This window comes from Pogona vitticeps, chromosome 2, assembly GCF_051106095.1.
Source record: "Pogona vitticeps strain Pit_001003342236 chromosome 2, PviZW2.1, whole genome shotgun sequence".
NCBI classification, from domain to species: Eukaryota; Metazoa; Chordata; class Lepidosauria; order Squamata; family Agamidae; genus Pogona; species Pogona vitticeps.
Genome location: NC_135784.1, coordinates 19,485,814 through 19,510,275, shown reverse-complemented (window position 1 = coordinate 19,510,275; position 24,462 = coordinate 19,485,814). Strand labels below are relative to the sequence as shown.

The following is a 24,462-nucleotide window of genomic DNA, read 5'->3' as shown; positions in this document are numbered from 1 at the left end:
AAATAAACATTTCTAATATTTGTCTTCTTTTTTTTACAGTTGCCTGTTAAAATTCTAGGATTCTACAGCCCACAATAAAATTATGTACAGTACTGTAGTCACATTCTCAAGGCTAGTTTTAACTTTCTTGTAGTTTTCAAACTTCCATTTTTCTTTTTTTTTTCTTTCAGAAACTACAGATATTTCTGTACCAGTTCATAAAACCGAAAAAGGTTACATTCCATTTTCGAACACGTCACAAATAATCCTCATCACTTGCGAAATGTATGTGTCTCTTGGAAATAATTCCCTTCTCCAACGTTTTTTAAATATATAACTGCTCATTTATTAGGGTTCAGGTTCTCCAAAACGCATTTTATTTATTATACAGTATAAAGAAAATTCTCTTACACACTTGTTGAAATTTTAAATTGACGTTTCTGTGGGTTTTTTTTAAACCAAGAGTAATAATCATCGCCTAGAGTGGTCCATCGGTCCAGATAGGCGGGGTATAAATCAAATAAATAAATAAATAAATAAATAAATAAATAAATAAAATCATCATCATCATCATCATCATCATCATCATCATCTTAGACTACTGCGTTGCAAGGCCCATTTTATCTTCCATGCATGTATACAGCCTTCTTCTTAATGGCAGTGGTGGATGCAGGCCCTCTTTTTATTCTGATTTTTCACCCACAGCTGTGAACCCAGCCTGTGAGCAAAAGTCTACTGGGAAGGCAACTGGATTCACCCCCTTGACCAGTACTATTCCCAGCCTGAAACTTGGCCTCCAGGTCTCAATTCAGCAGAGGCAGACTGCCCCAGAAAATTGAGGTGGGGAGGAGGAAAGGAAAAAAAAAAACGCTCTTCACCTGTTGAATAATGGGCCTGATGGTCTGCTCTTTCAGCCTTTATTTAGAAGCAGCCTTACACCCCGGAGGGGATTGCAGGACAAACACTTAGCAGACCGATTTCCCAAACCCTTAATGCCTTTATTCAGTCCTATTATTATGGGAATTCACGCCTACTTACCTTCCAAGGTCATGGCGGGGTCCTCCTAGCCAGAAATAAGGGGGGAGGGAGGTCCCAAAAGAGCCATTTCTCTCCCGCCCCACAAGAGCCTCCATTCAAAGAGAAGGGGAGCAGCCCTAAAACAAGCCCTCTCCTCTCTTGGGCTGCGTTTTAATTTCATTTTCCAAAGCCAGGCGCCGGTGGGGAGTTTGGACAGGAGCAGAGGTGAGTTTGGGGGGCATTTTAGAGGGTTGTTGGGAGATCCCTATATAATCATGCTTTTAGGGACACACGTCCACGTGGCCGGGAAATCTGCCTCCGCGCGGCCTGGCCTGGGGTAGAGGACGGGCTTGCGGAACTCCCGGTCACTAGATAGGCAGACCTTCAAAGGGGCGCTTTTGTTCTTCAGCGTTTGGTTTGCTCGGGCCCATAGGGGCAAGTAGACTGCTCCGAAAATTAATAATAATAATAATAATAATAATAATAATAATAATAATAATAATAATAATAATAATAATAATAATAATAATAATAATAATAATAATAATAATAATAATAATAAGGGTGGGCGGGTGTGGCCTTGGTGGGAAGGACGCATCAAACATTGATTTCTTCCATGAAGCATGCCGAAAGATTAGCCAGAGTTTGTTTGTTTGTTTGGAAAAGTTGCTTTTTTGGGGCGGGGGAGGTGGCGATTTCCGGAGGGGAAAACAAAACACCCCGGCCGTGTTTAGTTATATTTAGCATTTATTTATTTCATTTATACGCCTCTTTTCGCCAGGGATCGCGTTCAAGGCAGCTTGCAAAGTTTTAAAAAGAAATAAAAGCAAACGTTTTAGTTTAAAACGTTAAGAAAACTCCTGTAGAAGTGCGGTCACGGTTAGGGATGCTGTGATATGTAGTGCAGGGAATATGTATTTTCTAGAAGCAACCAAATGCCAGTGGCCATGTTGGCTGCTGGCGTGGGGGGTGGGAGGTCTGGAAATTACAGGCAAAAAAGTAACTTTTCCAAATTCTGAGATGTATACGTTACCCATGAGGGCCGCGAAAGTTTATGACAAAGAAAGGAACAAGTTTATTGTTTTGGGAACATTGAGCTGTGAGAGCTGAGTAGAGCAACCGTGGATAGGAGCAGTCTACCCGACAGTGAAGTGGGGACTTTTGGGGTGAGGCAATCAGGCTGGCCTTCTTCCTGTGGTTCCTGGGGACATTTTGCTGGCTTTTTGAGGAGAAAAAAGAGTGCACTGGGAACATATTTTTTTTGAAGGAGGTATTGAGTCCATATTTACGTAATTCTTAGTTTATGGTCGACTCTGTCTGTTTGACCGACAGATTCATTCTGTTTCCTTGAGGCTTCATTTACATATATTTTCTAGATATTCTGCTGAAAATCTATAAAAATAATTGGTTTTTCTCTGGTACCTATTAAAGCAAGGTTAGGGAATTTATGGTCTTTGAGATAATTTTTGATTATAACTCTTGCAGTACCTTACTTTGCTAAGTTTTGCTAAGCCCAGCTAAGAGAAACTACTGTATTTAGAGGTCATGAAATCTTTACAACGCCCAACCTAAAGGCAAAAGACCAGGAGAGATGCTGGCAGATGATTTAACTTTTACAGACTTTTCAACTTGTATCAATTTGAAATAATTATCTTGACCGGATTGGTTTTTTTTAAAAAAAAAAATATAGACACTAATAATTAGTCTGTTAAATAAAAACGAAGCATCGCCATGTGGCCCCTAAGTAAAAAATCTAGAAGCAAACCTTGAGAATGCTGTTATTGGGCCAGACAAATATAAAAATAAAATATAAAAATTAAAAAAAAGATGGAGGAGGAGAAGCAAGGTTTGGATTTGGATAGAAAGCAGCGCCAGAGTATGTATTTTTTCAACTCTGTCCTGGCCAGATGTTTAAAGCCATGGGAGTTGTAGTTACGGTACTTAAACTACAAAATGGAGGCTAGATGCATGGAAAGACTGCCTTGAGCCTGTGAGGGAAGCAGATGCCTGTTTGGTTTCTCTCTCTCTCTTTGTTTCCCCCACCCTGTCCTAGAATTATATTTTTTTATTGTCACCAACAGAGGATCTTGTAGCAAGGAGTTCCACAGGTTAGGTTAGCATGCTTTGTTTGTTTGTTTGTTTCTGTCCCACCCAAGGCAGCTATATGGCATGGCATGAGCTTTGCTTGGCACAAGATTGGTGGGGGAGGAAAGAAAAAAAATTGATAAATAAGACTGCAATCTGATACTATAATTTCTATTATTTAGAAATACATACCAGGCACAAGTCAATCAAAATTATAAAAGTATGGACTGGGATTATATAACAGATACATGTTTTAACCAAAAAACTTAAGTATTGGTTAGATAATCTGTTATCATTACCATTATTACTGCGGTACTTTATGTACAGTTAAACGTATTTTTTATTGGATTTACAGTCCTTTGACATCCAGTTTTAAGCCCAGAGGAAATGGATTCTGCTGGTGTATAATGCCTCTGAACATGGAGGTTCTACCCTTTGTCTTGGGGCTAACGGCTGATGTCCTTTGCCTCAACAGCCCTGCTCAGCAGCTCTTGCAAACTCCAGCCTGGGGCTTCTTTAGGGAGCCAGTCCATCTCATATTGACTCTTCCTCTTTTCCTGCTGCCTTCAATATTTCCCTGCGTTATTGTCTTTTCCAGGGAATCCAGCCTCCTCATAATTTGCCCAAAGGAGGACAGCCTCCGTTTCAACATTTTTGCCTCCAGAGATAAGTTCAAGGTTGATTTCGTCTAGGACCCCCCCTTGTTTGTTCTACACATAAACACGTTCCATAAATTCAGTGAGGGGGGAATTATATTTCTACCGAAACCCAATTTACCAGCAATTTTGTGAGCCTCGGTTTAGCCTGAAGAAAGAAAATAACCATTTTAAACAAAATTAAAGTTAAGAGGCCTACATCCAGTTGCTAAAATAAATCCTCTTTTATTTTATTTATTTATTCTATTTGTATCCTGCCTATCTGGCCATTGATGTTGTCAGCATCTCTAGTTCGATTGACCAGTTGAATTAGGGGCCTGGGTTTCTGAGGGAGAGATATGTGGCAGCCTGTTCCAAATAAATTTGTTTTGCAAGAGTTGCCCCCCCCCCTTCTAGCCCCATCAAAGGCCATTATCACTTCAACCTCTGGCTAAAAGTTGCAAAACCACCAGCCCATCATCTGTTTCCTTTCCCCTCAAGAGGGAAGGTGGAAATAGGTTGGGAGGAGGAGAACAGCCTGGGGTGTGTTTAAGGAAGACAAAAGACTTATCTCTTTGAGGGGAAAAAAAAGAGAGATCTTGATAGTCTTCTTAAATCTACAGTATTTAAAGAGTGGTTCAGGCAATGAGTAATTCTAATCTGAATTACATTGGCATTTCTTCAAATCAGCCAGCCCCACCCTGACTCCCGGCCCTTCATTGATCTAGTCCTCTCTTTTTAAAAACCTCTCCAAGGAGTCCATGGGATATATAATCCCAGCCCATGCTTTTATAATTTTGATTGATTTGTGCCTGGTATTTAGAAATAATAGAAATAATAGTAATATTAGACTGCAGTCTTATTTATCAATGGCTTTCTTTCTTTCCTCCCCCACCAATCTTGTGCCAAGCAAAGTCCGTGCCATGCCATATAGCTGCCTTGGGCGGGACAGAAATAAATAAACAAACAAAGCATGCTAACCTAACCTGTGGAACTCCTTGCTACATGATCCTCTGTTGGTGACAATTTAAAAAAAATAACTCTAGGACAGGGTAGAGGAAAACAAAGAGAGAGATAAAAACCTTCACAAAACAGGGATCTGCTTCCCTCACAGGCTCAAAGCAGTCTCTCTGTGCGTCTAGCCTCCATTTTGTGGCGGTCAATTAAGCTCATGAAAGAACAAGTCTATACAATGTGCCTGACCAATTTAATATGTAAAAGAGCGAATGGCATAATTTTGGCACCAAATTACTGGATAGCTCAGTGGTTCAGGCAGAGGTTGAGAGTTCGAATCCTCATTGTGCCTCCTTGAGAGGGGCCTGGACTCAATGGCCCCGAGGGTTCCTTCCAACTCTGCAGTTCTAAGAGAGAACCCCAGGAGCCACGCACTATATATGATCCAGTTGCTTTTTGGTGGCTCCTTTGCCAAATGGCACGGTGGGGGAATTTGAATCCTTGACCCTGTCCTCTGCAACCAGGCCTTCCTACCCACCCAGCTGTATCAACTTTAGGGGGAAAAAAACAGAGTGCCCTAAAAACAGCCAGTGTGGTGCAATGAATAGAGTGACAAACTAGAACTCCAAAGAGTTCTGGGTTCAAGTCCTTGCTCTGCCAAGGAACCTTCACTAGGAGAGGTGGCACGGGCAAAACCACTCATTTTAAAAAAATCTCACATACAGTACTTTGAAAATGTTAATAGGGTCTAAAGTTCTAGGATGATGATGATGATGATGATGATGATGATGATGATGATGATGATGATGATAAATAAAACACTGATACTTGGTCATCTCACAGTCACAAATTTTCACAACTCCATTGCTCAGGGACTGTCTTCCTCTCTGAGGACGCTATATAAACCCAAAACTGTTCTACCAAACTCTTGCCTCCAAATTGAGAATATTCCATTCAAAACCCAAAGGTGGTATCATAGAATCACGGAGTTAGAAAGGGCCCATAAGACAGACAGACAGACAGACAGACTCTCTCTCTCTCACAAGGCAGGAATCCAAATCAAAGCAGATCAAAACAGAGGGTTGTCTTCATTTTCTCTTCAGTACCTCCAGCATCAGAGCACTCACCACCTCCGGGGTAATTTATTCATATTGTATATTTAAATTCATTTAAAATGAATCTTAAATGAATTAAATATGAATTTTAAATGAATTTTCTCCTTAAAATGAACCCAACTGGTTCCATTGTAACTGCTCTAACAGTGACAAAGTTTTTTTTTTGCTATTCAGCCGAAATTTGGCTTCTTGTTTCTTGGATCAATTACATGTCCTGTCCTCTGGGATGATTGAGAACAGATCCTGCTTCCTCCTCTGGATGATGGCCTTTTAAGTATTTGAAATGTGCTTTCCTCTCACCTCGGTCTTCTTTCCTTGAGCCAAAACATGCCCAGTTCTTTCTGTCTTTCCTCCTAGGGCTTGGTATCCATTCCCCTGATCATCCTTGTCCAGGCTTGGTATCCATTCCCCTGATCATCCTTGTCCAGGCTTGGTTTCCCTTCCCCTGATCATCCTTGTCCAGGCTTGGTATCCATTCCCCTGATCATCCTTGTCCAGGCTTGGTTTCCCTTCCCCTGATCATCCTTGTCCAGGCTTGGTTTCCCTTCCCCTGATCATCCTTGTCCAGGCTTGGTTTCCCTTCCCCTGATCATCCTTGTCCAGGCTTAGTTTCCCTTCCCCTGATCATCCTTGCCTAGGCTTGGTTTCCTTTCTCCTGATCATCCTTGTCAAGGCTTGGTTTCCATTCCCCTGATCATCCTTGTCCAGGCTTGGTTTCCATTCCCCTGATCATCCTTGTCCAGGCTTGGTTTCCCTTCCCCTGATCATCCTAGTCCAGGCTTGGCTTCCATTCCCCTGATCATCCTTATCCAGGCTTGGTTTTCATTTCCCTGATAATTCTTGTCCAGGCTTGGTTTCCATTCCCTTGATCATCCTTGTCCAGGCTTGGTTTCCCTTCCCCTGATCATCCTTGTCCAGGCTTGGTTTCCATTCCCCTGATCATCTTTATCCAGGCTTGGTTTCCTTTCCCCTGATCATCCTTGTCAAGTCTTGGTTTCCCTTCCTCTGATCATTCTTGTCCAGGCTTGGTTGCCCTTCCCCTGATCATCCTTGATCAGGCTTTGTTTCCATTCCCCTGATCATCCTTATCTAGGCTTGGTTTTCATTTCCCTGATAATTCTTGTCCAGGCTTGGTTTCCATTCCCTTGATCATCCTTGTCCAGGCTTGGTTTCCCTTCCCCTGATCATCCTTGTCCAGGCTTGGTTTCCCTTCCCCTGATCATCCTTGTCCAGGCTTGGTTTCCCTTCCCCTGATCATCCTTGTCCAGGCTTAGTTTCCCTTCCCCTGATCATCCTTGCCTAGGCTTGGTTTCCTTTCTCCTGATCATCCTTGTCAAGGCTTGGTTTCCCTTCCTCTGATCATTCTTGTCCAGGCTTGGTTTCCCTTCCCCTGATCATCCTTGATCAGGCTTTGTTTCCATTCCCCTGATCATCCTTATCTAGGCTTCGTTTCCATTCCCCTGATCATCCTTGTCCAGGCTTGGTTTCCATTCCCCTGATCATCCTTGTCCAGGCTTGGTTTCCCTTCCCCTGATCATCCTAGTCCAGGCTTGGCTTCCATTCCCCTGATCATCCTTATCCAGGCTTGGTTTTCATTTCCCTGATAATTCTTGTCCAGGCTTGGTTTCCATTCCCTTGATCATCCTTGTCCAGGCTTGGTTTCCCTTCCCCTGATCATCCTTGTCCAGGCTTGGTATCCATTCCCCTGATCATCCTTGTCCAGGCTTGGTTTCCCTTCCCCTGATCATCCTTGTCCAGGCTTGGTTTCCCTTCCCCTGATCATCCTTGTCCAGGCTTGGTTTCCCTTCCCCTGATCATCCTTGTCCAGGCTTAGTTTCCCTTCCCCTGATCATCCTTGCCTAGGCTTGGTTTCCTTTCTCCTGATCATCCTTGTCAAGGCTTGGTTTCCCTTCCTCTGATCATTCTTGTCCAGGCTTGGTTTCCCTTCCCCTGATCATCCTTGATCAGGCTTTGTTTCCATTCCCCTGATCATCCTTATCTAGGCTTCGTTTCCATTCCCCTGATCATCCTTGTCCAGGCTTGGTTTCCATTCCCCTGATCATCCTTGTCCAGGCTTGGTTTCCCTTCCCCTGATCATCCTAGTCCAGGCTTGGCTTCCATTCCCCTGATCATCCTTATCCAGGCTTGGTTTTCATTTCCCTGATAATTCTTGTCCAGGCTTGGTTTCCATTCCCTTGATCATCCTTGTCCAGGCTTGGTTTCCCTTCCCCTGATCATCCTTGTCCAGGCTTGGTTTCCATTCCCCTGATCATCTTTATCCAGGCTTGGTTTCCTTTCCCCTGATCATCCTTGTCAAGTCTTGGTTTCCCTTCCTCTGATCATTCTTGTCCAGGCTTGGTTGCCCTTCCCCTGATCATCCTTGATCAGGCTTTGTTTCCATTCCCCTGATCATCCTTATCTAGGCTTGGTTTTCATTTCCCTGATAATTCTTGTCCAGGCTTGGTTTCCATTCCCTTGATCATCCTTGTCCAGGCTTGGTTTCCCTTCCCCTGATCATCCTTGTCCAGGCTTGGTTTCCCTTCCCCTGATCATCCTTGTCCAGGCTTGGTTTCCCTTCCCCTGATCATCCTTGTCCAGGCTTAGTTTCCCTTCCCCTGATCATCCTTGCCTAGGCTTGGTTTCCTTTCTCCTGATCATCCTTGTCAAGGCTTGGTTTCCCTTCCTCTGATCATTCTTGTCCAGGCTTGGTTTCCCTTCCCCTGATCATCCTTGATCAGGCTTTGTTTCCATTCCCCTGATCATCCTTATCTAGGCTTCGTTTCCATTCCCCTGATCATCCTTGTCCAGGCTTGGTTTCCATTCCCCTGATCATCCTTGTCCAGGCTTGGTTTCCCTTCCCCTGATCATCCTAGTCCAGGCTTGGCTTCCATTCCCCTGATCATCCTTATCCAGGCTTGGTTTTCATTTCCCTGATAATTCTTGTCCAGGCTTGGTTTCCATTCCCTTGATCATCCTTGTCCAGGCTTGGTTTCCCTTCCCCTGATCATCCTTGTCCAGGCTTGGTTTCCATTCCCCTGATCATCTTTATCCAGGCTTGGTTTCCTTTCCCCTGATCATCCTTGTCAAGTCTTGGTTTCCCTTCCTCTGATCATTCTTGTCCAGGCTTGGTTACCCTTCCCCTGATCATCCTTGATCAGGCTTTGTTTCCATTCCCCTGATCATCCTTATCTAGGCTTGGTTTTCATTTCCCTGATAATTCTTGTCCAGGCTTGGTTTCCATTCCCTTGATCATCCTTGTCCAGGCTTGGTTTCCCTTCCCCTGATCATCCTTGTCCAGGCTTGGTTTCCATTCCCCTGATCATCTTTATCCAGGCTTGGTTTCCATTCCCCTGATCATCCTTGTCCAGGCCTACACTGTTTGAGGAGGGTATTTTAAAAAAAGATTTCAATGTAAAGAATGGCATGGAAAAGCATTTAAAAAACCAGAATCGCAGAAGGCACTTGGTTCAGGTGAGGCCCAGGTCTCGTACGGCCTGTGGCCTCTTCTGGTGGCAATTAATTGTAATCTGAAGCAAGCGAAGCATGAATGCATTGGCTTGGTGCTGTTTCTTAAAAGGCAGCCACGTTTGCTGGGTGCCATTAGCTGAAGTAGAAGACATTGCAAACCGTAAGTCGGAATTTGAGGGATGCCTCTCTGTTTTTTTGGACTACAACTCCCAGAATGCCCCTGGCACCATGGCCACTGGATCATACTGTCAGGGAGGGAATTCTACTGGAGGGCATTGAGGGAGAACCGTTCTAGCAATGAGGAGGGCGATGTTTGGGGCAGCTGTCTCTTCTTGACCTTTGGTCCTGGTTTCTTTTTTTTGTCGGTCAGACGGTCCCATATTTCTGCTTGTTGTCTTAAAGTCTTTATCTTTTCTGGGGAATTAATTTCTCTCATTTCCTCCACAGCTTTGCAATACCGCTGGGGGAAAAAAAGGATCTTCTCTTTTCCCGTCGTCACTTGGTCTTCAACGGCCATTTGAAACACACACACACACCCAGTGGCAGTGCGGTCCAATTTAGGCGACTGTCCAACCCCCCTGAATGAAAAATGGCGTCAGCTTTGAGGAGCCGGAAGATAGCTTCCCATACTGAGTTCCAAGGAGTGCCGAAGGAGGTTCAGAAAGGTAGACCTCAAGAAGGAGAAGATGGTTTTGAGCCAGAAGAAGGTCCGGGAGATGCCCTCAAGAGCCCCAAGGCCAAGCAGGCGGGAAAGCTTGAAGGCCGGCCCAGTCCAGGAACACCAAAGGAAAGTCAATCGAAGCCAGAGAAAAGCTTCCATCTTTGGGAGACGGAATACCAGGAGTTTCTGGAAGATTCGGTCTTGGAGGACCAGTTACTTGAGCAGTTGTCCCCGTGGGCTAATAGCCGGGCCTTCCTGGCTTCCTTCGAACAAGTGGCCATGGCCTGCCGCTGGCCGAGAAAAGAATGGGTCGTCCGGCTGCTGCCTTCCCTCAGCGAGGACGCCGAGAAGGCCTTCGTCAGCCTGAGCACCCAGGACCGAGAAGACTTCCAGAAGGTCAAGGTGGCCATTTTGCACCGCGAGGCGGCTGCCCGGGAAAGCAAGCGGAAGGAGTTCCGCCGCTTGTGCTACCAAGAAGCGAACGGCCCCCGAGAGGTCCATGCGCGGCTGCAGGAGCTGTGCCACCAGTGGCTGAACGTGGAGAGGTGCGGCAAGGAGCAAATCCTGGAGATGCTGATCCTGGAGCAGTTCCTCAAAGTCCTGCCGCAGGAGATGCAGAACTGGGTCCAGGAACATTTTCCTGAGAATTGTGCCCAAGCCATAGGTTTGGCGGAGGAGTTCATAAAAAGGCTGCAAGGAGATGAAGAGGAGGTGACGGTAAGAGATTTTTTCAAACTTTGGAGAAGTTCCTTCCTTCCTTCCTTCCTTCCTTCCTTCCTTCCTTCCTTCCTTCCTTCCTACCTACCTACCTACCTACCTACCTACCTACCTACCTACCTACCTACCTACCTACCTACCTACCTACCTACCTACCTACCTACCTACCTACCTACCTACCTACCTACCTACAGTAGGAACTGTTTATCCACAGGGAATCCAAGCTTCCCAATGAATGCTGAAAACCTTGGATAATAACAAAAATTATATATACAGTCATGCCCCGCTTAACGATTACCCCATATAATGATGAATCCGCTTCATGATGATGTTTTTGCGATTGCAATTGCGATCGCAAAACAATGTTTTAAATGAAGTTTTTTCGCTTTGCTAAGATCGGTTCCCTGCTTCTGGAACCGATTCTTCGCATTACAATGATCAAAACAGCTGATTGTCAGGTTTTCAGAATGGCCACCTGGTGCTCAAAATGGCTCCCCGCTGTGTTTTTGGATGGATTCCTCGCTCTACAGGCACCGAAAATGGTCGCTCCTATGGAGGATCTTCACTGGACGGTGAGTTTTTCAGCCCATTGGAACACATTGAACAGTTTTCAGTGCGTTTCAATGGGCTTTTTAATTTCGCTTTACGACGTTTTCGCTCTACAGCGATTTTTCTGGAACGAATTAACGTCGTTAAGCGAGGCGCCACTGTATATGCTAACACAACCCTTGCTTGCATGCAACAGAACCAAAGCAAATCCAACAACTTTCCATGGTGTCATTACCAGAATTGGCCAGTAGAGGGAGCCAGAGACCTCTCTCTTTATAGAGGTCTCTGTCTCCATCTACTGGCCAATTCTGGTAATGACACTATGGAAAGTTGTTGGGTTTGGTTTGGTTCTGTTGCACGCAAGCAAGGGTTGCGTTAGCTTTTCCCAGCCTCCTAAGGTTTGGGAATATGGAATCCTGTGGCTCAAAGGCTAGAAAATGTCTGGAAGGCACAAGGTCTGGGAAATACGCAGCTGGATCATCAAAAGGCTATCCAAGTAGCCTTTTGGTCTGGGGCAAATTCTTCTGAGATCATTGTCTAAAAAGGATGGGAGTCTCTGAGCTAAAAATTCCTTCATAAAATCCCAGAATGGGAGGGAACCATGGAGGTCATCTAGTCCAGCGGTTCTTAACCTTGGTTACTCAGGTGTTTTTGAACTGCACCTCCCAGAAACCCCGGCCAGCACAGCTGGTGGTGAAGGTTTCTGGGAGTTGCAGTCCAAAAACAACTGAGTAACCCAAGGTTAAGAATCACTGATCTAGTCCAGACCCTTTTTGGTCCTGAAACGTACAACTAAAATAAGAAAAACAGGAGCCCCATATCCAGGGAGGAGCTGTTCCATGGCCCTCCCACAGATGCCAACCCTATACATCACATTTTGATCCAACTCTGGGAGGCAGTGGAAGACAGGAGGGCCTGCTGTGCTCTGGTCCATGGGGTCACGAAGAGTCGGACATGACTTAATGACTAAAGAACAACAATAATACTGGTGGCCTTCTGGTGGGTAAAAATCAAATAAATAAATTCTCTGGTAATTACATGATGAAAACACATATTTTTGGATTTTTTTTCCTTTTAATATTTTTGATATTTTCAGACTGCCAGTTAGTGAAATCATGGATACCGGTCGCTTGGATATGGGGAGGTCCTCTTGTACAGCATCCTTACCCCGATAGCTACCCAGCCTCTGCTTCCACACTTATCTAGCAAAGCAGAGCCCATCATCACCTCTAGAGGGAGCCTGTTGAGCTGCTCCTGAACAGCTTTTGCTTTTATTCATCTGCTTTTGGTGATGAACTGAACATTGAAGGCTAGCCGTAGGCAATGGGATTGAATGGTTAGAGCAGGAGGGCGCACGCGTGTCCCATAGGCTGCTTGCCGCTCCGAGGGCCCAATTTGCTGGTAAAGTGGAGTATTCCTCCCTATATCTCCCAGTTGAAAGCAAAAAAATAAGTGTTTAAAAAGTCCTCGAAACTGTTCAAAATAGGTATCGAGGGAGCTTAGGAGGTCATTTAGAAGGGAGTTAAGCACCCACGAGTCCCCCACATCTCCAGTTTTAATTTAGAAAGCTTATTTTGGCCACTAGAGGGTATTGGGGTATTTTCAGTTTTTTTTTTAAATTATTTTTTAGGATGTGACTGGTTCAGAAGCAAATATAGCCATCTGTGGTTCAGGAACAGGCTTTTGCAAGCCTTGAACTTTTGGCTGGTATCTCCTAGAACAGTGTTTCCGAAACTTTAAGTCCCCAGATCTCTTTGCCCTAAAACTCTCAGAAGCCTTCACCACTAGCTGTGTTGCCCAGGATATCTGCGAGGTGTCATCTTAAGAACATCTGGGGGGCCAGGGTTGGGTACTACTTCACTAAAGACATCCAGATGTTTGTATGCAGCTTAGTATCCACCACTGGATTACAATGGCCTTGGAAATCCAGCCATGGATACGGCTGGATTTCCAGCAATTCCACAGTTCCAGCCTGGGGAATTGTGGGAATTGAACCATGAAACTAATTGGGTGATTCTCAGGTCAGCCCCTCATGCTTCCCTGCCCTTTCTCTCTCTCACACTGCCCTCTACCTTGAAGGGTTATTGTGAAAATATATCCAAGTACAATAAAACCTCACTATTTGCAGTATCCGCTCATTCACTGATCTGCTGCTTGAAAATACAAAATTAAGATCCTCAGAAATACATTCCATATTTTTCCGTGTATAAGACTATACTTTTGTCTAAAATCCTTAGATTGAAAATTGAGAGTCGTTTTATATACGGAAATAAGCTGAGGAAAGAACAAAAACAAGTGGAGGGGAAAGCAGGAATCAAAGTAATCCTGCAGCACTTTGATCCATTTCCCCCTACATTTTTAAGCCCCACTTAGAATTCTTAATTTTGGGTTAGAAAAGTCTTATACAGTGGTGCCCCGCATAGCGAGGTTAACCTGTTCCGGATTAACCCTCGCTATGGGGAAACATCACTATACGGAACCGAAAACGCCATAGAAACACATTAAACTTGGTTTACTGCGTTCCTATGGCTCTTAAACTCACCGTTGTGCGAAGTTTCCCCATAGCGCCGCCATTTTCGCGCCCTCGGTAAGCGAGGGCACGGTGCGAAAATGCTGCACGTGGCCATTTTGGGCGTCCGACGGCCACTTTGGAACCGCCGAACAGCTGATTTTAAAAAATCTCTCACAAGAATCGGTAAGTGAAACGCTTACCAATCGTCGCAAAGCGACTTTTGGCCATAGAGAACATCGGTATGCGATCGCATTAGCGATCCCAAAAAACGGGTTGCTATGCAAATTCGTCGTTAAACGGTGCGCTCATTATGCGAGGCACCACTGTACATGGAAAAAAAAGGTGGTTATATATGTTCCCAGCATGTATTTACCAGAACTGGCCACTCGAGGGTGCCAGAGACCATGTACAGTATTGTAAAGTGTTTGATACTTTTGTGTCTTTTGGAATCTGCAGAAGGGGGCTTGAAACAGATCCATGGATACCATGATTCAGTGGGTCTCTCATACCTATTGGAATATCCACTGAATCAGTGGTGACCCAGAAAGCCACCCACTGTTTTAATTGGGGCTCTCGACTGAAATTAGGCCTTGGTTGCGCTTGTGGCAAGAGACTTAACATGGCTCATCTCTGCCTTGTTCCCCCACCTTGGTCAGCCAGTCTTGCCTTCTGTTGTTAGTCTCCGTTTTCTCATTGGTATTTCATGTGCCATTTTTTTCCAGGAGGCAGAAGAAGCGGCTTCGTTTTCTCTCCAGACGAAGGAGATCCAGCTGGCGACGGGGAAACCACAGACCGAGGAAAAGAGGGAGATGGATAAAGGGTCCAACTTTTCAGAGAAACGTCCTCAAGGTAAGATGATTTATTTCGATAAGGTTTTAAGTCACGAGACATTTCCCTGAGATCCCTTGTCTGGCAAGAGTGCTGACCAGAACTTGGAAATGTTATATAGTATAAATGTATATGGGACCTCCATATCTGTGGGACCATATCCGTGGGTTCATTATCCTCAATCTGAAAATATTAAAAGAAACCCTCCCACCAGTTGAAATACGTATTTTCTCGATGTATTTACCAGAACTGGCCACTGGGGGGGGGGGTCAGAGACCATTCTGTGTAAATGTACAGTATTGAAGAATACATAACATGGTCTCTGGCTCCCTCTAGTGGCCAATTCTAGTAATACATGGTACATAATACTGGATGATTTTTCTTGACCTCTGAATCCACACAAATGGGTTTTACTGCACCTGCACAGGAGTTCTTGAAATATTCTACTTAAAAAGACGTGATGAGTAGGATGTTGCCCCGTGGAGCGCATGCTCCGCCTGTCAGTATTACCTCAGTTCCTTTTAGCTGCCGCTGAAATCGGATTTCTTGACTTGAGCTAGTGATTCTATTGCATTTCTATTAACGGTATTCTTGGACTGCCTTTACAACTTACTCTTTCGGATTATGGACTGAATCAAGTTTTTGCTTTCTGGACGTTTCCCTGTGAGTTTTTTTTTTTTGTCTTTTCCTCCCCCCCTTCCATTCCCGCCCTTTTTATGGCCTCCTCAGCCCTTTTCAAGCGTTGCACGACGTGCGGCAGGAAAATACCATTCACTGACGGCCACAATCGTTGCTTGTATTGTTTGGGCGAGAGTCATCAGATGCAAAATTGCCCGGAGTGTAAGAAATTAACAAAACCAGCTTTGAAACTCCAGTTGCAGCGACTGAGATCCCATTTGTGGGAAAGATCTTTGGCACCCTCAAATCTGCTTGCTAGCCCATCGATGGAACTCACCCCAGTTCCACAGGCTTGCTCTGGGTCCTCCACGGCTCTTCTGTCCCGGTCACTGAGGTCCTCCAGCAAGCCGAAATCGCCTTCGATGTCGAAGTTTTCTTCGGTCTCCACAAAGACCCAATCTGGCACTAAGAAAAAGGATAAGGATAAAACTAAACAGAAGAAAACCAAACAACCTTCGAAACCCCATCATCCTCCTGAGCCTCCAGTAGTGCAGAGCTCCCTCCCGTCACCCATTTTGGAGGAATCATCCAGAGACGCCCCAGAACAAGGCTCCCTTCCTGAGGCTAGAGAATCCAACCTTCCAGATTGAGCCCGACCTTCGGTCTCGCGACCGAGTTTGTCGCCAAGTCATGGCCATCCAGAGGCTGATGTTACATCCAGCCCAGCCTCGGCCCATTCTAGCCCTGTTTCTACCCAGCGGGCAACTGTCATACATTTATCGAACTCGGAGGTGTCGATATCTCATTCTCCTCTGCGGAAGAGAACAGCGAAGAGGCGACATATCTCCCCGTCTCCACAATACCGCGAAGTGGTGTTTCTCCCACGTCCGTCTCGATGCCGTGCCTTTCCCGAGTACGACGAGCCTCCTTATGATATCGAGCATCACAGTGATCGGCATCGATACCGATACGGCCACATTGATCCTAGGCTTGTATTTGAATACTATGAACATCCTAAGCATATTCGGTACGCCTATACTCTCTCTGAGTCTTCTCGGTCGCCATCACCACCTCCGGTTCGGAGTCAGCACCGAGCCACCTACGAGCCTGCTCCTATGGTGCAAATATCTAAAAAAAACATCTAAGCATATTACTAAAAAACAGCATCTGGATCATGTTCCATCTTGAAATAGGGCTATTCAACATGAAACTGTTCCTGCGAGACGTCATTCTGAAATATCAACAGTCCCTACATCGCGCCAGTCTGTTTCTGCATCCCGGTCCCGTTCTGACCATCAGATCCCTCAAACAACCCCTCTGGTTTCTTCTCGGGATCACCACCGTTCTCCTTCTCCAACTCTTGTCTATTTCTAGTGCCTCTTCGGCATCGACCGAGTCGGATCACATTTTCTCCCTCCATATCGTCCAGGGAATCGCCATTGAACCTGCCAACTCCAGATTCTGAGGTTGCTGATGTTCATTCCCCCGTCTCCGTCAGGATTTCACTTCCTATGCTCAGCTTCTTCTATGTATGGCTAAATCTCTTGAACTGGACACAGAACAACCACCCCCTCCCAAAAATGATCTTGTTCTTGAGGACATTAATCAGGAGACATTGTCTCCATTAAGTTTGGCGTTCATCCCATCTATGCTGGGTATGATCAAGGAGTCTTGGGATAAACCTTCCCCTTCTTTGCAAATCTCAAGACATGCGGAGAATCATTACTGCACTCACATCATTTCTGACACCTTATTCGATTATTGTCCAATCAAATCAATCAGGAGTGGGCAATCGATCCTCTGTTACCCCTACCAATAAGGAAGGAAGAAAATTAGACGTACTGGGACGCTGTTTGTATTCTCTTGCTTCCTTTGTGATGAGGGTATCAAGTTACCATGTTGCGATGGGTGCCTCTCATGGGCAGCTGTGGAACAAGATTCTTCCTATCCTTGAAGCTGCCCCCAAAGACGTCAGATCTGCAGCTCTAAATACTCATCTGGAAGCCACAACTTTAGCCAAGCAGCAGCGCCTGGCATCTGGTGACACGGCTGGCACTGCCTCAAAATCTATGGCTTCCTCTATTGCCTTGAGGAGAACCTAGGTACCAGCGCAATCAGTGGCGGAAACCTTTTACATTTCATCAGTCTTACCAACATCCTTGCCGCCCATAAAACCTCCGGTTCAGGCTCCTGAGAGATCCAGCTTTACTCAGCCGTCCTCCGCTGCTCCGCCTTTCCGATCACAGGTCCCTGCTCAGCGTAGACAAGGTTTCCGCCAACCTACGAGGAAGATCAAACAATACCTCTACCGTTCTACCATCATCTTCTCCGACTAGCGCCCTTTCTCAGCAAGTGGTCCACTATCGCCAAGGACACTTGGGTGCTTACTGTCATACATTTCAGTTACCTGCTGGAATTCAAGGAAATTCCTCCTCTCAGTCATGTCAGACCTACAACGTACTCGCCTGCTCTAGAGGAAGAGGTTTCACTCCTTCTTCAAAAGTGTGCTGTCCAGAGGGTGCTTTCCCCCAAGACATCCTGAACAGGTTCTACTCACGCTACTTCATGGTGCCCAAAAAGGATGGAGGACTCCGCCCTGTCTTAGACCTGTGACTGCTGAACACCTTCAAATCAGTCCTCCCTCTATTCCATCCAGGTGATTGGTTTGTAGCTATAGATCTCCAAGATGTCTATTTCCACATTTCAGTTCACCAAAAGCATTTCGGATACCTTCCATTCTTCTTCATGGATACCAATTCTGCGCTCTTCCCTTCGGCCTCTCTACCACTCCAAGGACATTCACAAAGTGGATGGCTCCCGTCGCTGCCTACATTCTGCTACACAACATCACAGTGGTTCCCGTATATAGACGACTGGCTGATAGCAGCAAAATCATACAGCGCAGCCATCAGGGACACCACTTTTTACAGACTTTAGCGGAGCTTGGTCATCAAGTCCAACCAGAAGGACTCTCGCCTGCAGCCATCTCAAACCGTGGATTATATTGGAGCACATCTCGATTCTACTGTAGCCGGGGTGTTTACCCCTCCAGAACGAATAATCAAATTAAGGCAAGCCAGACGCCCTTTCTTGCGTTGCAGCACCGTCCCCGCTCACCATACGCAACACTTGTTGGGTCTGATGGCATCAACTGCATCGATCATTCAAACATGCGAGACTGAAGATGAGGTCTTTACAGCCATGGTAGTTGTCCCAGTTCGACCCTCCGATAGGCCATCCATCGAAGCGTCTCCCTGTGACTCCAGAGTTGGCTCGTCAACTAACTTGGTGGCCATTCGTCCCCCACCTCCTGGTAGGCCGCCCATTCAGGCCTCACAACCACGGATGCCAGTCCGACGGGATGGGGTGCACACTGTGGTCATCCACAGATCCACGCGTTGTGGTCAAGCTCAGAGGGACGATCAACTAGAGCTGTTAGCAGTCATCAAGTCTTTTTGAGCTTTCCAATTCCTGATAGCTGGTTGCGGGGTCCCAAGTCATCACGGACAATATGACCACCCTGTATTACATCAACAAACAGGGTGGCCCCCACTCCTGACATCTTCTCTATCTAGCGATCCAGCTGTGGGAATTGTGTTACAGTCACCGCATCTTTCCAGTGGCTGTTCATGTTGCTACAGAGGACAATGAAATTGCTGACCGCCCAAGTCGTATTACCACCCAGACTCACGAATGGGCTCTCAATGACACCGTCTTCTCCCTTCTCTGCAGTCGTTGGGGCAAGCCAGGTCTCAACGTCTTCGCCACTCAGACCAACACCAGCAGATATTGCTTGCGAGCAGGGAGAGGTGAATGCTCTCTAGCCGACACCCTCATGGGAGATTGGAACGACGTCCTATTTTCCGCTCATCCGGAGGACGATAATCAGGATCCGTCAGCTGGATTGAGATGCCATATTGAGAGCACCGAGGTGGCCTCGTCAACCGTGGTTCACCATTCTCGGAACCATGGCTTCCGACTTTCTCAGATTACCACCTCAACCTTCCCTCCTCACTCAGGACGAGGGTCGGATTTTCCATCCAGACCTCAGCTCTCTCTATACCTCACTGCATGGAGAATTCTCCCAACGTGGCTGAAATCTTGGAATAGAGCAAGGAAGCCCTCTACTCAACTACTTTACTCATATAAATGGAATTTCTTCCTCAAATTTGTTGCATCCCAGAAATGGCCTACGGTCCCAGTTTCCCTGGATACCCTTCTTAAGTTCCTTCGTTATCTGTTTGACCAAGGTTTGTCCCATTCAGTGTTAAAGGTTTATATTTCTGCGATGGTGTTATGCCAACCTGAAGGATCTGAAACTTCCTGTTTGTTTTCCCATCCTACATTAAAGAGATTTTGTGAGAGGATTATGAAACGTGCGCCCACCTACTCGACCTCAACTTCCTCAGTGGTTTCTTCAGGTCGTTCTCCGTGCATCGACTCGTCCTCCATTTGAGCCCATGGCTTCTGTGCACCTCAAATTCCTCTCTATTAAGACTTTCTTTGTTCCTTTGTGGCGATAACCTCTGCACGCTGAGCAAGTGAACTGGCCGCTGTTCGGGCTGATGCCCCTTATATTCAGTTTTTTCTTGACAAGGTTGTTTTATATCTGGATGTGTCTTTCCTTCCCAAAGTGATCTCTGATTTCCACGTTAATCAACGACGTTATTCCCTAATCCATCTTCTGATGTTGAGCACATGCTCCACTCCCTTGATGTTCATTGAGCTCTGGCATTTTATATTTCCAGATCCAAGGACTTCCGTGTTTCTCCCAGACTTTTTGTCTGTTTCCATGGCCCATGAAAGGGTTTTCTCCTGCCTCCTCACAGACATTCTCAGGGTGGATTGTCTCGGCCATTACGTTGACTTACGAATTGGCAGGCAAGACTCCGCCAGAGATGCTAAAGGCACACTCCACTAGAGTGGTGTCAACGTCTACGGCCTTGTTGCGTAGCGTAGAAGTCCCTGACATCTTTCGAGCGGCCACCTGGTCTACACCCTCGACTTTTGTGACACACTATTGTCTTGGTGTCAGGGCCAAGAAGGAAGCAGGCTTCAGAAGGGCTGTGCCAACTTCGTTGCTGGTGTGACGGCCCTCTTTCTGGTAAGTGAACTTGCTAGTCACCCATTTGTGTGGATTCACAGAGGCCACGAAGAAGAAAAAGAGGTTACTTACCTGTAACCATGGTTCTTCGAGTGGTCCTTTGTGAATCCACCCATCCCGCCCAGCCTCCCCGCTGTCCATCACTTGTTGTCGTGAGCTTTGTGGGGGTCAGACCTTTGACAGTGGCGGACATTGGGAACTGAGGTAATATTGGCGGGCGGAGCATGCGCGCCATGGGGCAACGTCCTACTAATCACGCCTTTTAAAGCTCTAGAACATTCTGAGGAGTCCTGCGCAGGCGCAGTAAAACCCATTTGTGAGGATTCACAGAGAACCACTCGAAGAACCATGGTTACACGTAAGTAATCTCTCTTTTGTTATTTTACTCTGCTGTGAATAGCATTTGCTATTTGCAGTTTTCAGCATCCATGGGTGTATGTCGGAACCAAACAGGATATAGGCATCATCCTCTCTCCCTCTCTGTGTAAACACATACTCACATACCGGAATAGCTATGTAGACTTGGGAATTATAGTCCAAAAATATCACCTTTTCCAAGCTCTCTGCCTGCCCTCTGGATAACGGTACAATTAAGATCTCAAAGCCAAAGTCCCAGTTCAAACATGGAACACGTTGTCTACCTTATGTCACTTCCAACTTCACGGCAACCCTGTGAATTGACCTTTGAAAGGTCCTCTTATTAAGAGCCCTGCTCAGATCTTCAAAACTCAAGGTCGTGCATTCATTTATGGAGTCAGTCCATCTCATGTGCAGTCTTCCTCCTTTCCTACTGTTTTCCTAACACTTGAGTTTTAGTGGGTGAGGGGAAAGAAGACTTGCTGAATTCTTGAGGAAAGCCAATTAGTGCTTGGTTTTGTGTTTCGTGGTACACTTGCTTTGCACATATCTGCCGAGAAGTGAGACCCACTGAATCCCGATGTTGCACCTGTAATCTTTGCAATGAGAGAAGGTTTCCGAGATGGGAAGCTATGGAGGCTCAGAGGAACAAAGATTGGGCAAGCTATCCGTTTACACAGCTCTCCTCTCTGCAGACCTAAAAGACAGTTTGAGAGATTGGTGGTTCATCCTGGTTTCTTTACCTCCGCAGTGGGTGTTGGGTGGTTTGACAGGCGCCCGCTCGGAAGCAGTGTCCCGGCTTCTCTGGGTGGACCACCGAACCGCCAAACATCTCTTGTGGCCGTAAACGAACTGGACTGAATCAGTGGTTTATGCCTATCTCTAGGAAGGTTGCACAACCAAATCTCTGTCCTCGGCCCTGGTTGAGGCAGAGAAAGGGTCTCGTGAATTCGCTTAATACAGAAGCACTGCTGCTGTTATATAAGCAGAGATGAAGTTTTAATTTAGGCTTTTTTTTCTTGATCAGAAAATCAATTGAAGCCAAATGTGGCTGGAAGGAAATCTATTCTAGAACGCCTTTCTCTGTGTCGATTATTTATTTAAAATATTTATAGTCCGCCTTTCTCTTCAAGAGGACCCAAGGTGGCTTACGATATTAAAAGCCAACAATATGAAACTGGAAGGGGGAAGGGGAAAAAACAATTACAGTGGTGCCTCAATTAACGGGCGCTCCGTTTAGTGACGAAACCGTATAGCAATTAACTTTTTGCGATCGCATTGTGATGTTTTTAATGGGTTTTTTCACTTTGCGATGATCGGTTCCCTGTTTCGCTTACCGATCATCGCAAATCGATGATTTTTTAACAGCTGATCGGCAGTTCCAAAATGGCCGCAGGGTAAAAAAAATGGCTGCCCACTGTGTTTTTGCACGGATTCCTCGCTTAAGAGGCAGCGAAAATGGCCGCCATATAGAGGATCTTCGCTTTAAGGTTATTTTTTTTGCCCATAGGAATGCATTAAACAGGTTTTAATGCATTTCTATGGGCTTTTTAAAATCACATAGCTTAGCAGGTATTTTTGCTGCACGGATTAATGTCGCTATGTGAGGCACCACTGTAAAAAGAAAAAAAAAACATAGTGCAAGTCTTAGGGAGCCTGTGGCTCAAGAGAACACCTGCCTAAAGAGAAAGGTCATTTGGCCTCCTTGCAGAAGGACAGCCAAGAGGAGGCCAGCCTGGCCTCTAGTGGGAGGGAGTTCCAGAGTCTGGGAAGCACCACAGAGAAGGTGCTCTCTTGTGTCCCCACCAGAGGCACCTGTGAGGGTGGCAGGAACGAGAGAAAGACGACTTAAAAACCTAAGGTAGGCTGATCAAGGGAAATGCAGTCTCTCAATTTGCTTGGATCCAAGTTGTTTAAGGTTTTATAAGCCGAAACCAGCACTTCGAATTGTGCCCAGCAGTGGACCAGCAGCCGGTGGAGCTGTTGTGACCGGGGACTTGGCTGATCATTGATAAATCCAGGCAGGATGGAACTAGGGCCTGTGAGAATTCCTGTCTTCTTTCCAACAGGTTACAAGCAGACTAACGTGAGCAAGAAGGGGTACCTGCATTGGGCCCGCTATGGAGAAGCCAGATTGAGAGCCCGCTTTCCGGGAAGAGCAAATACGGTGCTCCCCTACCGCTGGAAACAAAGAGGGCAAACCTTGGAATGTCGCCTCTCGCAGCCGCTGAGGAGAGGCCGCCCCCTGCGCCCAGTCGAGACCTTCCCCTCCCCTCCGCCGCTGCCGTCACCAACGCCGCCGTCTCCTTCTTCTCTCCCAAAAATTGTGGTGAAACGGAGGACGTCCCGTTTCCTCCAGAACGAGGCCCTCCAGCATACAGTCAAAACCTGCCCGGAATGCCACGTCACCTTCAACGGGCTGGCCAGCTTCCGCCGCCACCAGATGTGCCACACGGGGGAGAAGCGGTACACCTGCTCTTTCTGTGGCAAGGGCTACTGCTTCAGGTCCGAGCTGGCTCGCCACGAGTGCCGGCACGTGGGCCGGAAGCCCCACGAGTGCTCCTACTGCGGGGAAGGGTTTGACCGCAAGTGGTGGCGTGACCAACACCAAATGGAGCACATGAAGAGCTCCTCCAGGTTTTGATCGGCTGGGCGGCAGGGGAGAGAAAATGGAAATGGGATAGAGATGGGCACGAACTGCTGATTTGGCGGTTCGTGGCAGTTCGCTTAGTGGCCAAACAGGTATTTGGTGCTTCTCAGCCCTGCCTCCCCCAGCAGGAACCCATTCAGGGGCAGCGCCCAGAGGAGGCAGGGCAAGGAAGCCAGGGTGCTGCCTTTGAGTGGGCACGGCTTTGAAACACTAAACACCTGTTTGACTGATAAACGAACCAGGCATAGCCGGTGGTTTGTGCCCATCTCTATAAACAGGAACATTTTGTAGATAAAGGGTGGTGATAAGTAGAATATTTTTACTATTTGCATCCAATTTTTTTTTTACAGTTTAGCTGGCTCACCCGGGCAAAATTTTCCATTTTTTTAGAAGGGTATTTCTAATGCTTCTTGTTGACTTAGTCCATCTTTCCTCTGGGAACCCACAGCAAAATGTGGTTTAATCAGTAAAAGTTAGATTTTCTTGTATAAGGGTAGCGGCATTGGAAGTCCTCCTATTATTACGGATTATAACTCAATTTAGCCAGCTTCCCCATACAAAATAACTGAGCTGGTTGTGTGGTTTAACACTTGCGAACCAACCGCAAAACCCACATTACTGTCGGTAACCAGAGAGGCAATATAGGCTTGAGCCTGTACATGCAACATTCCCAGAGATGACAAAAATAATAGATCTGTTTTGAGTGGCCCGAAGTAAGTGTAGGCTTTGCACCTACTGAGGCCTCTCATTTTTTGACTGGAGGGGGTGATCCATGGTCTTTGAGCAAATCCCTTTGGTCTTTGAGCAAATCTCTGCTTGCAAAAGTAAACAACTTACTTTTGTGCAAGTAAATTCTGCTTGCACAAGAAAGTTCTTTGCTTGGCTGGAAAAATTATCCAAAATGGTGCCTGGAATGGGAGAAGGTAGCATTCGGGTGCCCACCCTGGCCATTGTCGAGCCCTAAGAGTGTCGCTCTGTGACGCACTGCTCGTCGCCAAGATTCAAAAGCAAATTTTTTTGGCGTCTGTTGCTTTCAGAGTTTTATAGTTTTATTCGGTGTTTTGGTGCTTTATGGCATTCATTGGATTTTTTAAAAAGAAGAAAAAAAGTTGTTTTATGGAGTTGGGTAGATTTTCTCTCAGACATGAAAATAAAACTTTGTATTCCATAACAAACCACCTTACAGTATTCTATTAAAATTTACTTGCTTTGA

At 46.1% G+C, this 24,462-nt stretch overlaps 1 protein-coding gene and 1 long non-coding RNA gene across 3 annotated transcripts in view; one reads left to right on the top strand and one right to left on the bottom strand.

The window, feature by feature from the left end:
• The window catches only part of LOC144587469 (uncharacterized), an 8,185-nt gene extending 7,204 nt beyond the window's left edge, over positions 1–981 (bottom strand). The window contains exon 1 of the long non-coding RNA XR_013542624.1: positions 858–981. This is a non-coding gene — a long non-coding RNA (uncharacterized LOC144587469). The remainder of the gene's footprint in view (positions 1–857) is intronic.
• Positions 918–24,462, top strand: LOC110091645 (uncharacterized). 2 transcript variants are annotated; one of them, XM_072988390.2, is made up of 4 exons: positions 918–1,221; positions 9,701–10,631; positions 14,415–14,541; positions 22,669–24,462. In XM_072988390.2, exons 2-4 carry the CDS (start codon positions 9,843–9,845, stop codon positions 23,241–23,243), a joined length of 1,491 nt encoding a protein of 496 aa, XP_072844491.2. In that variant the 5' UTR covers positions 918–1,221; positions 9,701–9,842; the 3' UTR covers positions 23,244–24,462. The 2 variants fall into 2 exon arrangements, with proteins under 2 accessions (XP_072844491.2, XP_072844492.2); XM_072988391.2 differs by lacking the exon at positions 918–1,221 and adding an exon at positions 1,770–2,162.

What these genes read in the sequence shown, in the direction of transcription:
- LOC110091645 (XM_072988390.2), top strand. Translation starts at nt 9,843, where the DNA reads ATGGCGTCAGCTTTGAGGAGCCGGAAGATAGCTTCCCATACTGAGTTC. An exon ending in GAGATGAAGAGGAGGTGACG is followed by an intron (nt 10,632 to 14,414) that starts GTAAGAGATTTT and finishes ATTTTTTTCCAG; the next exon opens with GAGGCAGAAGAAGCGGCTTC. An exon ending in TTCAGAGAAACGTCCTCAAG is followed by an intron (nt 14,542 to 22,668) that starts GTAAGATGATTT and finishes TCTTTCCAACAG; the next exon opens with GTTACAAGCAGACTAACGTG.